General features: G+C 42.9%; 1 protein-coding gene across 1 annotated transcript; it reads left to right on the top strand.

The window, feature by feature from the left end:
• Nucleotides 1–899: 899 nt before the first annotated feature.
• On the top strand, nucleotides 900–15,176 carry ETNPPL (ethanolamine-phosphate phospho-lyase). The gene is made up of 13 exons (XM_065633381.1): nucleotides 900–980; nucleotides 2,600–2,718; nucleotides 2,881–3,040; nucleotides 3,944–4,018; nucleotides 5,764–5,857; nucleotides 6,845–6,961; nucleotides 8,689–8,771; nucleotides 9,291–9,516; nucleotides 10,391–10,545; nucleotides 11,308–11,397; nucleotides 11,581–11,711; nucleotides 12,593–12,660; nucleotides 13,520–15,176. Exons 1-13 carry the CDS (start codon nucleotides 925–927, stop codon nucleotides 13,649–13,651), a joined length of 1,506 nt encoding a protein of 501 aa, XP_065489453.1. The 5' UTR covers nucleotides 900–924; the 3' UTR covers nucleotides 13,652–15,176.
• The last annotated feature ends 1,461 nt before the right edge of the window (nucleotides 15,177–16,637 follow it).

The raw sequence follows: 16,637 nt of genomic DNA, 5'->3' as shown, positions 1-16,637 counted from the left end.
AACTCTTCCAAGCACAGCACTGCAGGTGGCACAGACGAGCTGCGGCTGGGGCAGCAGGGACGTGGGCGCAGGGTTTGCTGCTGCCTGCCCAGGCAGCTCCAGGAGCAGCCTCCAGGAGCGGAGAGGCCGCGTCCCTGGCAGGGAGGACATAAAGCTGAGGTGCTCCAGAGCAGCTTCGCTTGCTGTGTTCAAACATGAATTCTGCCATTCCTCCCCATGAAAATGTCCCCTCCTTTTCTTATGGGCTTTGAGGTCCACTAAATGGTTATCAAGGGTAACCATGAGGAAATGCCACGTTAAGGCAAATCACTTCTGTATTGGCGCTGTGGTTAGAAAGAGATCATACGACTAGTTATACTTGGGTCCTGCTTACGCTGAAATAGGATGTACCAATGTATCAGAGCACTGGGGCTGGAGACCTATTATACTTACGTTTATAAAACCATAGCAAAGTCGTATTTTTTACTAATTCGCCCTGCTTTACAAGAAATATGAATACTGACTTTGACAGACATAGACATTTCTCAGCATACACTTAAAAACAGAGTCTGGAGAACGAGGAGCTGTGAATGCCCTTGAATTATGACTCTAGTTTTGGTTAAATCAACCTCTCGCTGCCCCCCACGAGGATGTCTGTAGCAAAGTGCCTTGACCAACAGACCGACGGACACCAGGCGAGCAAGCACAGCCATGGCGCACTCGCCACTCCTACCCAGCGAGTCGGCTGTTTTACGAGTTTGCGATATTAGAAAAACTCAGAGGCGTGGGGGTAACTGAGCCTGGGCTAAACACGAGTCGCCCAAAGGCAAACCGCCGGGATGTGCGGCCGGGCGGTCCCGGCGGGGGCGGGAGGCGGCGGGAGGAGGGGTTTGCGCTGGCATAAGAGGCGGGGAGCGCCGGGACAAGCCGGGCTGTGCCGGCGGGATGGAGCAGCGGTACAGCAAAGCCGAGACCCTCGCCCTGCGGAGGAAGCACATCGGGTAGGGGCGGCAGCGGGGCCGGGAGCGGGGAGGAGGAGGAGGAGGAGGAAGAGAAAGAGAAATGTGTCCGGCGGCTGCAGCGGCCGCCCCGGCGGTGGCAGCGCCCGGCCGGACCCGCCGGGCGCTGAGCGGGGGGTCACAGCGCTGGGCAGCCCTTCAGTTTGCCAAAATAAAATGCACGCTCCTGAAAAAAACCAGACGTCTCTGTTAAATGGGGCCGAGAAGATTTCTTAAGCTGAGTGTAACGGGGAGAAATGCAGGAAGGCTGCCGGCAGCTGTGACCTGAGCAGTAGTCCTGGCTGTGCACCTACCCGATCCCGCTGTATTGCGATGTTACATATTTTCTCCTTCATAAATAGGTGTCGCCAAATGAAAAATAAGTCCAGATTGTTAAAACTAGCACTGGCTATTTGCTAATTGCATCCTAAATGTGTGGAATGTGGAGAAAGTTCACTAAAGATTAAAAAAAATCATGGCCTCTTGAAGTGAGTGCAAAAACTTCTCTTAGGGGGTCAGTTCAGTCTTAAGGGGCTCTTGCCTGTGCAAGGATTAAAGGATTGGGCCGTGTTGGGTGAACAAAAAGAAACTTTCACAGAAATGACTGACACCTAATAGAAGAAAAAAACTGTAGTCAAGAAATGGCCAATGATAATGATGATGTGCACTGATTTTAAAGTGTGCCAGAGGAGTAGCCGAAGGTGTCAGAAAAGATCTATACAAAGGAGCTAGAAAGTGTGATAAACTACATGACTTCACCTTCTATGACTGAATTTTGAGGTTTACAAGATCATAATTTAAATATACCTGACAATAGGGATGTATCTCTGAGTTACCTGGAAATGATTGTGTTTTTCTGAGGCCATATAAACATTTCAGAAGACTTTTCCTCTGTTCAGTAACATCATTCAGCACAATTATATAGCTGGCATGTTCACCAAGAAGGGGAACAGGAAAGAAAAAAAAAAGTGTTTAAAGAGTACTTTGCATGATTTACAAGGAGTCTGAGTTTTGCTGGAAGCAATCTAGGTGCTTACAAAAAGCCACTTTTAAAGATTTTATTGAAAGCAGACAGGATGAGATACTGAGACTTTTAGGACCTGCTTGGCACCTCTCAAAATAAAGCCTGCAAAGCATTAGTGTTTTATTCTTCAATGTGACCTCTATATAATACAGTCATCCACTGCGTAATGAATTTTTGGCTGTAGTATAAAACAGTTCTTAACATCTTTGTTATATTCCCAGTGAGTTAATTGGCCGTACATGTTCATAAGGCATGTAAACAAACAGAGCCAAAGCCTAGAAACGCAAGCAGGACATATAAGGACCTGGAATGACTTGCAGTCACTGTGCTCCTGTGAAACTGCTTGCAAACAGAGTCGTGCTTTGAAAATGCCCTTATTAAAGACCTACTTCTGTTCCCACTGAGCCTGGGGAAGGCCGCGGCGGCCGTTTTTAGTTTCAGCAAGATCCCTGTTCTACCACCATCTGAACTATTCACAAGCTCTTTGCAGAGGGAGGCACTTCTCTCCAGAGCTGCAAAAGATCAACCCCTCTAAAACTCAGAGCGGGAACAACTGAGAAAATGAAAATGGTGTTATTTTATAATTATTTTCTTTTAGGCCTTCCTGCAAAGTTTTCTTTGCCAAGGACCCTCTGAAGATAGTGCGGGCTCAGGGCCAATATATGTTTGATGAGAAAGGAGAAAAATACTTAGACTGTATCAACAACGTTGCACATGGTAAGCGGTTTAACTTGTAAGACTGCTCCTATTCCTTCATTTCTAATAAGGATCAGAACACACTTCTTCCAAGTGATGATGTTCACTGTGCTTCTCTGAATGTCCTCGTGTGGTTCAATAACTGACTGCTTGCTAGTAATAACAAAATAATTTCTTCTTTAGTTGGCCACAGTCATCCATACGTGATAAAGGCTGCGACAAAGCAGATGGAACTGCTCAATACAAATTCACGGTTCCTGCATGACAACCTTGTTCAGTACGCACAGCGTCTTACAGCCACCCTGCCCGAGAAACTCTCTGTTTGCTATTTTGTTAACTCTGGGTATGTCTGAATATTTATTTTTTTCCGTTGTGACTGTTTTGCTCCTATTTGATATGGACACTCAGGACAGCTTGGTCCAAAACTTACTAAGTAAGACTTAGTAAAAAGCAGCAAAAATATTTCTAATACCCATCAAAGGATCCTTCCTATTTGCAGCTATCGTATTTAGTGTGATGGCTCAATGCGAGAGAGCCAAAAAATAAAACTGGTCTGCTGAATGCCATGCAAAAAAACCAGGGTGGGGTGGAGGGGGAAACAAACAAAAAAACCCAAGAAGAGCAGATTAGACTGCGAATTGGTGAACGTTATGTACAGATTGGTGAACGCTATGCCTATATTGGCATATGACCTTGGAAATGAGCAGACTTCTTTAGCTGGTCTATTTAGTCTGTGATCACTTGCGTTGCCAGAACAGACAATCTGCAGGGACTTGTGAGCAGAGGGGCTGCCAAAGGTCAGGCTGGAAGTTCGGGTCTGCGTCCTGGGAGCAGATTTGAGATCTCTGCTGCCTGGCGATGCAAGCACTGGGGGATGGAGCCGTTGTGGAGGGCGGCAAACACGGCCGGCGTGCCGCTGCTTTTCCAGGGTTCGTGGCTGCGTTGTCCTCTCAGCTGCAAAGCAACCTCGTCTGTACCAAGAGGAGGTAAATGTCTACAAGCAAACTGCGGGAGGGGAAAGAAAGCATCTCTTTGTTTGCTATTTATACAAAGAGCTGTTTTTTTTCTTTGCCCTTTTACATGGCATTTGCAGCCTCAACCTTAGCATTGTAATCTGTACAGGAACAGAGCCTGCTGTGTTGATTTATTATATCCACTAGTCCTGTGACTCCCCTTCTGCGTTAGAATACAATTTTAATTGGAAGTGCTTGCTCATTATTTTGAGGCTGTGTCTGTTATTATGCAGGTCTGAAGCCAATGATCTTGCTTTACGACTGGCTCGGCGGTACCATGGGCACCAAGATGTGATCACCCTTGAAAAGTAAGTACATATAGCAAGCAGCTCGTGTGGACACAGCCAGCAACTCTTGCCATTACCTCAGAAGCAGTTTTGTAGCAACCCCCTGCTGTTTTCACTCCACTGCCTGCTGAAAGAAAAGCTTTGTTACTTTCATACTAGAACAGGTTAGGAAATCTCTTTTGCTATGCAAGTTTAGATGATCTCTGAAAAATAAGCTTGTCAGTCACCCCAGAAGGTCTATCACCTGTTACAGGGCATTTCCCACCCAGAGTCCCAAAGCAATTCAGGCCAGAGACTTGAATGTTGGTTTGAAACATCAGTGAGTGGAAAAGGGCTTTCTGTTTGTAACGCTCTGGTGGACACATTTTTTTGGTACGAATAAATATTCGGTGGTCGAGAAGAAAGATCTTGTAGCTCTGTGCTGGTGCTGCACCAGTGCTCAGGTCTCCTCTGGTGGGCACGAGTATGCACACAAAACCTAGCAGCTCCAAAAGCAGGAGGCACTGAGAGGCCATCGGCTGTGGGGAAGAGAGCTGACCACCCCTCCTGGTTTCCCTGTCCTAGATGCAGCTGTAGGGTTGGTTGTGCTGCTGTAGGCCTGGATCTTCTCAGATCGTGATCAGAAAGTCCAGCCAGAGCAACTGCAAGAGCATGTGTCTCTAGCTGAACAGCACAAAGCTGGTTTGACTCAGCTGTGCTCAGATCCCTGATAGCCCTCCTTGACTTTACTCACGTGGCCACGATTTGGCACCACCGAGAGTAGCTTCCATCAGGAGGGGCTGGGGATGGAGCTGGCTCTGTCACTGTTTCACTGCAACATCTCCTCTTCCTGAACACCACAAGCTATTTCTTTGCACAGGTCCCAAGGCTCCACAGGTTTTTGCCATACCTGCTGTCCCTGTCAGGGTGGGCTTTCTGTCCTGTCTTTGTGTCCATCGGCAGATTTTGTTGACTGGCTAGTGGAAAGGTGTAAAGAAGAGGAGGGAGTGCAAAAACATCCTCTCTGCCCTATGTGTGTGCTACTATGAGATTATGACATGTCTTTGATTTGGTTTGAGGTTCCCTTCACGTCAAGTTTATGGCTGAACAAAAGTGTTTATTCCCTGAATGAAGCTGCCAGATGCTTTAGGTTCAAAAGGCTGTTTCCTCATTTCTAAATCAAATTGGCCTCAGTAGTAACCAGCTGTAGTATACTGGAATATAAAGCTTTTATATTCAAACAATATTCATCCTTATCCCGAAAGTGGCTTCTGCCAAACAGTCTGGCCTGTAGGGCCTTCAGGGCAGGTAGCAGTGTGCTGCTGCTGCAGGAGATCCCACCTTCCGATGCAATGCACGGTCTTGAGAGCCTTTGCAATGGTGTTGGGGTCTCGCTTGCAAAGCTTGGGTTGGCCAGAGTGGGGCCCACAGGCTGGAAACGTGGGAGGTGGACCCACGCTTCAGGTGGTAGAGAAGGCTGCTGGGCAGCCACCTTAGAAGTAGTGCAGTCCAGGGAACATCGTCTCGGTCTGTTCCCATCCTGGCACTTGATTTTATGCAGGAAAAAAACCTCCTGGTTCCAGTCGTTCTAGTGAATTAAAGTCAACCGCAATTTCTTATTGCTTTCGAGAGAGAGACTGAGTAAATTAAATCAAGGTTCCTTCACAAACAGTGCTACTGTGTTGCAGATACAGTCACTTATTCTAGATTACTTATGGGCACTGTTGTAAATTCAGCTCTTGTATATGTTTGATGAAAAGTGACTTCAATATTTAACACTCATGCAGTGCTTACCATGGCCACGTTACATCTGTGATTGACATCAGTCCCTATAAATTTAATGAGCTGGGAAAGGACAGCCAGAAGGAGTTTGTGCATGTGGTAAGTGTGGGTTTTTTCCTTTTTGTCATTTTTGCGCCTGTTATGCAGCATACTGAATTACCCACTTCTGGTATAAATACACTTTCATTCTGTTTTGCTGACACTAGAGTACATACACTTGGCTGTTTTTCAGTGGATTAAATACAGCAAAATTGTTTGCTTTTGGATTTCTAAGAGAGTATTCAGCTGTGAAGCTGATTTCCTTCGTAGTGTTGCAAGTTTCCTGAGTCACTGCACTGTATAGTTACACAGTTTGAAGAAATTAGCCAGTATCTGTTGTGTTGGTTTGGCTAAAGAAATGCAGGACTTTTGAGTCTCTTTCCAAAAACTGGAAAGGCAGACCCCACAAGTTCACACAGATCTGGGTACGGAGCTCATGGGCGTCCACCTGAGTGGGATGCTGTTTGATTTGCAGCCTGAACTTGTGTATCTTAGAGACAAAAATCATTCTCAGCCTGGATACGTACACCAAGCAAGTCTTTCCCATCTAGACCATGCTACTGAAGTAGTATCCACCTTTTTATACTGCTTCCTTTCCCTTGTTTGTTGAACCCCTTCCAGCATCATTTGTAGAGGCTTGAAGGTCATACAGATTCGTACCACAACTGAAACGCTGGAAGGGAAGAGACAGACTGGAAAACCCCATTCTCCAGTTGCAGAAGTGGATCTTTCTGCAAGAATTTGAAATAAGATGATGGATGAGGACACAGTATTGTGTCTTGGGGAAGAGGAGGGATGGTCGTCAAAGCTGGATGAGATAGATGATGTGACAGTTATGTCCGTTAATGTTAAACACGTCTCAGGGCTGAATTAAGTTCCCATAAGTATTTTTGCAATTCCATGCAGAAATTCAGGCAGTGCTAACTCCTATTATCTCGTTGTCCTGAAAGACAAAAATGCAGAGCGATAGAAAAGAAAGTAAACGTTTCATAGGAGGATCTGCTTTAAAAAACAAACAAACACCAAAAACCAACTTGGTCTTTTCAGGCTCCTTCTCCAGATATCTACAGAGGGAAATATAGGGAAGACCACCCAGATCCAGCAAGCGCTTATGCTGAAGAGGTGAAAAAGATCATTGAAGAAACACAGAAGAATGGACGCAAGGTATGTGTTTTGTGCTCTAGAAATGCCAAGGCTTCATCTATTAAGTGTGGCATGAGGGCATGAAATGGGAAACTAAGGACATGATTTTCTACTCAGTTGCCCTTGCTTCCCCCTGCCCTTCTGTGTTCAAAATGGGCCATTTTTCTGCCTGATGCTCTTATCATAGTTTTTCTAGGCATCAATGAAAGGATCAATACTACAGTTGTAAATAAGCAGATACAAGCAAAGTTGTTTAATTCCCTATTTTATGCATTGACTCAGTAGAATGTAAATATTTTAGGGCAAGCTTTGAGGTCAGCTGAGAAACCACATCATGAATTCTAGCAAGGATATATAAAAGTTTCCAAGACATGAAGCAAATATGTTAGATCAAATTTTGGAACATTTCTGAGTCTAGCAGCTTAAGATAACTTTGGAGTCATCCAAAAAGATGAACCTTTCAATCATGTGCAATATGACCTTGATAAAAACACATAATTTCTGAACAGGTTTACTTGAAATGTGCGTTAACGTTTTGTATGATGGCATTAGCATTTTGGGACATGTAGGGCTTGATCCAAAGCCCACTGAAGTCACAGAAGACTTCTGTGGAGATTGGAACATGTTCCCCTCTAGTCCAATGGACTTACGTCACTCTTCTTTTAGTTTCTTCATAAACATTTTTTTTATTCTCTACTAACGGATAGTTTTGTTTTTTTCTTCCCTTGTTTCCTTTCTTTTGCATATTTCTTAGGTTTTGGTGACATAGACCTGTGGCAGGACAAGTTGTGCTAAAGGCTAAGCCTCACATGCTATGGGAAGCTTCGTACTCTTGGCCGTAGCATGCCTCTTCAAATCTAGTGTACGGTTCTTTACACGTTACTGCTCGGCCTTGTTTCCAGGAAGACTGCACCAGCCCAGAGAGACCTCTTGCTGCTCAGGGAGGGGTTCACAAGTGGTGTGGGGATGCAATCCGTTTAATAGCAGACTTGTGCTGAGACTTTGGGGTAATATCGTATCTCTGCTGCATAGACCTCTGCTGTTGACAAGAAATGAATTTTGATGTTCCAGTGTATCTGATCCACTGCTCTTACCCTTCCTGACTTGAAATAACTTTCTTTTTCATTCCTAGCAACTGGAATTATTTCACCTGTAGAATTTTTCTCCTCTTTTGTCAAGTGCCTCATGCTGACTTTTTACTTGTGTAGTTATTTGTACTAGGCAGGGGTGCCCAAAGTGTAGCCTCAGGTCATCTTACAGTTCAGCTTCTACCCACCTCTACCTGGTGTTCAAGGTTGAACAAAAAAGCTGATTACCACATTTCATGCGTTACTGGAGAGCCTTGGCATTAAGGAAGTTTCATTAACCTCTTGGGGAAAATGGCCAACACTGTTGTGTGTCTCCTGTAAATTGAAATTTGTAAATAAATCTACAGAGCTCCCAGGAGCCTCATCCAATGTCCAGTGACACCAGTAAGTGTCTTCCACTTGAGCAGCTGCAGGACTGTGGCTTAACAGAGGTCCTTCTATTCCCATCAGGCTGCAAAGTTGGCCCTGGCTACTGCAAATTTGGGCACTCCAGACTACAAAATGAATAAATTCTCTAGCCATAGCTGTTCTTAAGAGCCCTCAGCTGTCCAACCCATTGTGTGATTAAATTAAGGCACACATTTAAACATTTATTTCTAGACTGTTAGATATTTGTGCAAAGGCCTGAACACAGCTCTTACCTGAGTTTGTTTTTTGTAGATTGCTGCCTTCATAGCCGAATCCATGCAGAGCTGTGGAGGCCAAATAATTCCACCTGTGGGCTACTTCCAGAAAGTGGCAGAGTATGTACATCACTTCAAAGGGGCATAGCTGGAAAACTAACCAAAGAAACAGGTTTTTTCACTGTAGGCTTATCCACCCAATTCCGCTATCACCCTCTCTTGCTCTTGGCTATCTGTTGTTCCTTTCTACTTTTTGAAGAGTATGATTCCACTTCTGGGTTTTTTTATGGAACGTCAGCTGACAAATTGGTTTTAGCTGGATAATTGTCTTTCCTTTTCTATCTTTAATCCCCAGGCCATAAATTTGATGGAAGATGAAGTTGAACCACCATAGATATAACCCTGTGGTACCATTACAGTGCCCCATATTGCATTATAATATCAGATTTCTTAACGTTTATCAACCTAAAAATTTTATCAATTGAATAGCTATAGCTGTGTTTCAGCAGCCGCATTATTAGTTTATTTTCCTAACGTGGTCTCACACTGGAGAATTTCTGTAATATAAACTCCCTTGTCCCAGACTGCCTACCCGAGACATGTACTGCATCACACCATTCAAGCCATTCTATTTTTCAGGTACGTGCATGCGGCAGGTGGTGTGTTCATAGCTGATGAGGTCCAGGTTGGCTTTGGCAGAATTGGGAAGCATTTTTGGGCATTCCAGCTGCAAGGCGAAGACTTTGTGCCTGACATTGTCACCATGGGGAAGCCCATTGGTAATGGCCACCCTATGTCTTGTGTGGTTACAACAAGGGAAATTGCTGAAAGTTTTGGTGCCTCTGGACTGGAGTATTTCAATACAGTAAGTTTGTAGGTGAAGGTGTGCCTTTTTTTTTTTTTTTTCTTTTGGTCTACATTTAGCAGTTACAAGTTGTTCAGGTGATTCAGCTAACATCTGCACCCATCACTGCATCACATTACTAAGAGCTCAAGTCAGTCACAGTCTGATATCTAAAAGCAAGTGGCGAGGCTTTGAAATATGCTCTGTACCAAGTGGCATATCTTAATATGGACCAGCAGCACTAGCTTTCTGGGATCTCAGCTCACATCCATACAGATAAATTCTTCCTTACTTCTCTCTCTCTCTTTTCCCCTCCCCACCCACCTTCCTGAAATGCTGACCATGTAAAATTTCGTTCTCTAGGTCAGGCTCTGCGCTGGTGGGGCTGATGCCCTGGCAGACCTTGCTCTGCAGTTGTCATCTAAAAAAACAGTGACCCTTTGCCAGGAAATACCTGAGCTGTGTGCATGCCACAGAGGAGCAGCTTTATTCTTGGTTTTGAGTCCTCCTTCTGCTCCGGTGACTGAACCTTCTTCCCAGCTACCCTGAATCCTCCCGCTTTCAATGGAGTTCATACCCTCAGGCTCGAGAGTTACCAGATCACCCACTGCTCTCCACAGGAGCATTTTGCCCACACATACGATCAGCAAACCACGAGAGCAGCTTGAGCCATGAAATCTTCAAATTCCTGAAACCCAAAGCAGAGAAGGAGGGAGCCCCTCCCTTGGGCCTCGTACCCTGCCCAAAGTGGGGGGAATGGTGCTGCACAACACCCCCACCTCTGCAAGCTGTCCTCACAACATGCCAAGCAGGAGAAGGCAAGTGGAAACTGCATGGATGGACACAGATGAATGTTTCTGATGGGCTTTGTTGTTCTGTTTGTCTTTACTATCAGTTTGGAGGAAATCCAGTGTCTTGTGCTATTGGTTTGGCTGTGCTAGAAGTAATAGAAAAAGAAGATCTCCAAGGAAATGCTACACGTGTAGGAAGTTACCTCCTGGAGTTGCTGGCTGAGCAAAAGAAGAAACATCCCTTAGTGGGAGATATCAGGTGGGTGCCTTACAGCAATGTTTCAGAGAAGAAAAATAATTGCTAGAAAAATCAACAAGTGTGGGGGGGGTGGCAGGGTGAAACAAAAATACATGCTCATGCTACACCTTTTTTTTTTTTTTTTTTTTTTTTTTTTTTTTTTTGTAATGGACTATCCAATGCCGGTATTGTAAGGCAACAAATTTTTTTAAAAAGTTCTCTACCCGTCTGATTAGTTAGGTCTAAGTGTAGCCTCTAGAAAAGCTCAGGGAGAGAGCAGGGGAAAGAGGCATCCATGTGCCTGGTTGTCAGCACAGGGCTGGGACGATGCAGACCTTGTTCAAATCTCTGGGACATTTCATCTGGAGATGTTAGTGTGGGATTTCCTCATCTCCTGTTACTACCATGATAACTACCTTCAGGTGTTTGTGGAGGGTTTGGGTTGTAGGGGTTTTTTTTGTTGTTGTCCTTGGTTTTTTGTTATTTGGCTTCAGGTTTGCAGGATAAGAGAAGAAGAAAAATATTCTATTATTTAGAAATTATTCTATTTCTAAATAATAGAATTCATTAAGCTATATAGATGATAATTTAACAAATTTGGAATTTATTAAACTATTTAACTGGCCATGTAACCTTAGTGAGCCAGCTAAATTTATTTATCCAGACACACCTTCCCTGGGAAGGGAACCGCACTTGTTAGAAACAGTTCTTGCATTTGCAGCAGAAGGCTTGCAGTACTGACGCTGGATTGCATTCACCTGTATTTTTATTTCTCTACTCCAGGGGTGTTGGCTTGTTTGTTGGAGTGGATCTGGTGAAAGATCAACAAATGCGAACACCAGCCACGGCTGAAGCCCTCCACCTTATTTACAAGTAAATGTTTTTAATGACTATGTGCAGTGATCAAACCCTCCTAAAATTCCCTAGCAGTTAATCATTAATTTCGGTTTAAACTTGTGTAGCTTTTGATAACATAGTACTTGAAAAAGAAAAGTTTCAAAATCAAAAATATAGTTTTGTACTTGCGTCCAATACAGATGTTTCCTCTTTCCACAGGCTGAAAGAGCATCAGATACTTCTTAGTGCAGACGGACCTCACAGAAACGTACTAAAATTTAAACCACCGATGTGTTTCAGTATGGAGGATGCAAAACATGTCGTGGAGACAATGGATGCACTTCTCACAGGTACGTCAGCTTTAGATATTCTCCTCTTCGTTCATTTCCAGATGCCCCGTTAGAAATACCAACCACAATACTATAATCTAGGCCATTATATGCAAGGGAAAGTAATCAGTTACATTTCTTACCACCTGTCCAACGCATTGTTCTTAATGCCAATTATTATAAATAAATAAAAAGCCCCCATCTATATTTTGTTGAAACTTTTTAAGCAGAATCGTGTCATTGATTCTTTCTCTCACGGATTGTTATTACTCATTTCTGCTCGCACATGCTATATGTTACAGAGCAAATAAATTAATTCACCACAGCCCTGAAAGACACTGCTGAAACACTTTGAAACTTTCCATAATGCTCTGTACCTTGTTTTTTTTTTTTTTTTTTTTTAAATACTGTCTTACTGGAACATGATTGTCCCACTCAAATTTAGCCTGAAGGGTTTTCAAGCTCTTTTTATCTTCTATCTGGGGACTAATCCAGGGCAAAATAATGTCGGGTGTACTACTGGTGTAAGGACCAAGCCACTTCTACACTGAATGCTTCCATCTCCTGAGACTGTAACAATTGGAGTTAGAACAGCATGAATGTGCTGGACAAAGGCAGAATTCAGCTCTGAAAGGCCTGTCTGAACCCCCGTGCTACTGTCAGGATCCTAATTTTGTTCTTTTCTCTGAACACCCCAAAGCTACACAGACCTGATAAATTAATCACATTGCCTCTGAAAAATATTTTAGGAAGTATTCATCATTCTTCAGTTAGTCTTCTGTGTGGTAAATGCCCAGAGGAATCACTGGTTAGGTATTTTTACTTCAGCCAGCTGTTAAACTGACTATGCTTACTCACCACAGTTATTTTTAATTTAATTATTTTATTACTTTTTTTTTTAGAAATGGAAGAGGCAAATGGAATGAAGACAGAAAATGATGCATCTACAAATGCACAGTGTAAAAGAAAAGTATGTTTTGAATTTATTTTTTTTTTAACTCATCTAGATAGGTGTTTGGCCAAGCAAGTATAAATGACTTTGGTAGAGCACACCTTCATTTTTGTGGTGTGAGTGGTTCTGTGCCTTGAAGCTGAGCTCAGAATACAACCTGCTACTAGAAACCTGAGAGGATCATGTTACTGGGGCAAATCTAAAAAGAGGTGCATAATACAGACCTACCACAAGAAACGTGTTACAGGCAAGCCCCTTGCCTTGTCTGCCTTGTGTACTAATAAGACCAACCAGACTTTGGGCTGCACAAAAATTGTGAGCTCAGCAATCAAAAATTTTACTAGTTTAGGTATGGTGTGCTACCAATGGAGATTTGACTTCTAAAGCAAGCATTCAGCCTGGAGGGTGTCCAAATTTTCAGGGTGTTCCAAGGATTTCATTTCCACCATAGCTCTTTGAGTACGAATGGCTGACATGCATCCAGGTTAGGACTTCTTAGGTTGCAGCACTGGCTTTGGACAAATCATATATAACTTCTCACACCCTTAAAAACACACGGCACCCACTGTGTTATAGAAAAGCTCACTGAGCTGTCCCTTGGTGAGTTTTCCAGTGATGCTGTGAAGGGCAGGAAGGCAATAGCTCAGCTATGTAGGAATGTAGCAATTAAGGCAGAGACCCTATGGATTATTTGCTACCTAGATTATACTAGATTTTGGGTGCAAGCCTCCTCTTATACATTCGGTTCAATCTCTTTCAAAGCTAAGCTGTTCCACTAAAAGAGCAGAAGAGGCAGAGCTCTCTAGTGGGAACCAAATCAAATGGACACGACAGAAGATGTGCATGTGTCCTCACTGACATTTCATTTCTTTTTCAGACGACTGAAGGCAGTTCTCAACCAGAAGGTGCAAATGAAAGCATCACTCATATGAATGGAACTGCCTGCAGACAGGAAAATGGGCTTTTTTCTAAAAAATGCTCAGTGCCAAGTGAAAGAATAAGAACATGAAGAGGGAAAGTTTCCTCATTCAGTTCGACTTTGTGTCCAGCTTGCTTTTGAGACAAAGAGTGCAATAGTTCGAGTCCCAGGATCTGTTTGAAGCCTAGTCCTACCTTCCATAAACTGGCTGAATTCCTGTTAGCTTCAGTAGGAGTCTAAAATACCTTCTCAGATATATGAGAACTGCACCACGCGGCCTGAAATCTCGATGTGACAGAACGGACAAGTGATACACAAATACCCTGGTGCTGATGGCAGGCTGGACATAGGTACACACCGTGAAATCTGTGGATCTACCCGTATTACACAGAATCTGAATTGCTTAACCACCGTACAAGCAAATGCCAATCCTATTAAGTTTAAAATTATATGCTTAACATGCTATTTTTACAATATTTTAAATTTCAATATGTAATATTGAGATGTTGATTTCTTCCCATGTTTTAATGGCTGAATTCACAAAACAATGCTTGAGAGAGAAATCATTATTATCTTCCAGTGCAACTTAGGTCCTATGGACCATATTCCCAGCTGATGTAAATTGGTGTAGCTTTGTTAATGTCAATGGTGCTCTACCAAGAGTCTACCACTGTGTGTGTAGAGACACGATGTTTATGCAGGGCATTCTTACTTTATGTTCAAAGAAAATGAAGAATCTGGATCCTAATTTTCTATAGATAAAGCAACTTTTATAGGTAAATATTTATAGTACAGTAAGTATACAGCATATATATAGTATAGTACTATATATAGAGAGAGAGTACAGTATATATACAGTAAGATTTAATGATTTTTTTTTTCCAAAAGCTTACATATTGAACTCTCTCAGTCCACAAAATTTGCAAGTAGAGCATATGGAATTTCAGAAACACTGACTGATTCAATTTAATGTGAGGGTGTCTCAAAATGAGGTTCCCCAGGACAGCCCAGCTTGCATTCCCATGGTTTTGACAGTCGTGGGAACTACTGCCTGATAAGTGCTGTTACTTTTTGTCAGTGAGGATGAAGAGTCACATACCAGGTGCATGGGATCCTGACACAAAAACGGCTATGCTAACATTTGATAGGTTACTAAAATGAGAGGACCAGTACATAAAATATGCATGCAGCCACTCTGCAGCCACTACCAGTCTGCACTGCAGATACTTTAGGCTGACTTACCTCCTTGTCAGTGCTAAATTCTAATGAGAGCACACAAGCCTTGCTTCTCTTTTTTTTTTTAATACATGCACAACTCCATGCTATGGGAGACACTGAGGGCTTCACACATGGTTTGTACTTCAGAGAAAAAAAGACAAAATGTATTTCCTCTTCAATTTTAATACCCTAAGTTCTGCTGTTTTCTAATTGCTCCGATGACCCTACTGATATGACTTAAAATTGAGCACCTTATCTAATTCTGTATTTTCCACAATTAGCTGTATTAATACTGATGTTTCCAATGTTTCCAAACAACATCGTCAAGCAGGCTTATTTTCTGTTTCATGATCCTTGAATAATTCTTCCATAAAAATAAATCTCTTCTTTGTAATTATGATGTCCTCCACTGTGAGATTTTTTTGTTTTAATTTTATTCTTCAGTAGCACCTATTTGATGAGGAAAGTAACTTCAGTTTTCACCAGGGGCTGTCTCCGTGCCAAAGCAGAACTGGCTGGGCTGTGCTTCCCAAGGTCCTACATGGTCCTCTGCTGTCGGCAGCTCTTACCCTCCAAGCCAGACCTTAACTCAGCTGCCACATTTCACGTCCTTGATTGGACCCCCTGCTGGTCCTACACCAGGAAGCATGCCACGGGTCTTCTCCAACATGAAACTACACGAAGACATAAGTCAACCTAATTTGGAGGAGCCGTAGAGCAAATTTCTTCATACTAGATAAAACATTGCAAGACCAGCACACTGCAGTGAGTATTAACATTCCAATGGCACGTTTCCATGACAGTTTAGCTTGCTTGAGGCGCCCAACACATCCAAGTCCAGAGGGGAAATGTTCCCTCACGCACACACAGTAGCAGCAAGCTCTGATTGTATCTGGTGAAAAAAAAAAAACGGAGACAAAAAAAAGGCAGATGAATGAAGGGGACTTTCAAGGTCCTCAAGGGACAAGCCTGAAATACTTATTTTACACTTGGCCTTACAATGTGCAAGGTATTTATGTTCAAAAAAAAAAAAAAAACACACCAGAACAAACAAACAAACCCAAACAAGACAGGATCATCATAAAGCAGAGACAAAATTTCATTTTTAGTGTGATAAAAGTCTGGTTCAAATGTCTGACTGGGCCTGCGACACCTTCCTCTAAAACCACACCTTTCAGTACCAATGTGCAAAAAACAGCCTCTAGAAGAAGTCAAAACCACCCATCAGAAAAATATTTCTAAATGGAAAAGGCTGTTTTAACTATCTCTTGCAAAACAGGATGCAAGAATTTGTACAGACATGTCTTGGATAGTAAGTTCCCAATGCTGCAGATACTCTAAGCTAAGAGCTGCAAAAAAACCACAGAAAGTGTTAAAGATACGAGAAGACAAAGTAGGGAACTGGGTCGTCAATGAAAGAGTATTAATTATATTGTATAGTTAAGTACTGTGTATATGCATATAAGTATATTGTATAGAAGCATGTTTGATCTACCTTGTTGCTTTTTTTTCACCATTTAATACAACAATTTAAAAAAAACCCCAAGTGACCAATGCTTGCAAGCAGAGCAAATTAGCTCATAGCAGCAGAAAGGTAAGTTTAATTCTCCAGGTTTCTCAGTGCTGACCCTTTTCAGACCGGACCTGGCCTAGGCTGCTGCCAGCCGGGCTCTAGCAGGGGATTAATGCAAGGCAAGACAAGGCCAAACGACTGTGACAGGATTGCCCTATCTCTGCCACCCATACACATTTTTTTTGTCCCGCCTGGAACATTTGGTTTTGTTGGCGCCTGTGGTTCAGCAGAAAAGCTGAATTAGAAAAGACGAGTTACGTTTTTTGCATTTCCCACTGACTGGAC

Source organism: Caloenas nicobarica, chromosome 4 (assembly GCF_036013445.1).
Source record: "Caloenas nicobarica isolate bCalNic1 chromosome 4, bCalNic1.hap1, whole genome shotgun sequence".
In the NCBI taxonomy this organism is placed as follows: Eukaryota; Metazoa; Chordata; class Aves; order Columbiformes; family Columbidae; genus Caloenas; species Caloenas nicobarica.
Note: the sequence above shows the minus strand (reverse complement) of the source record. Positions and strands in the feature narration are given on the sequence as shown.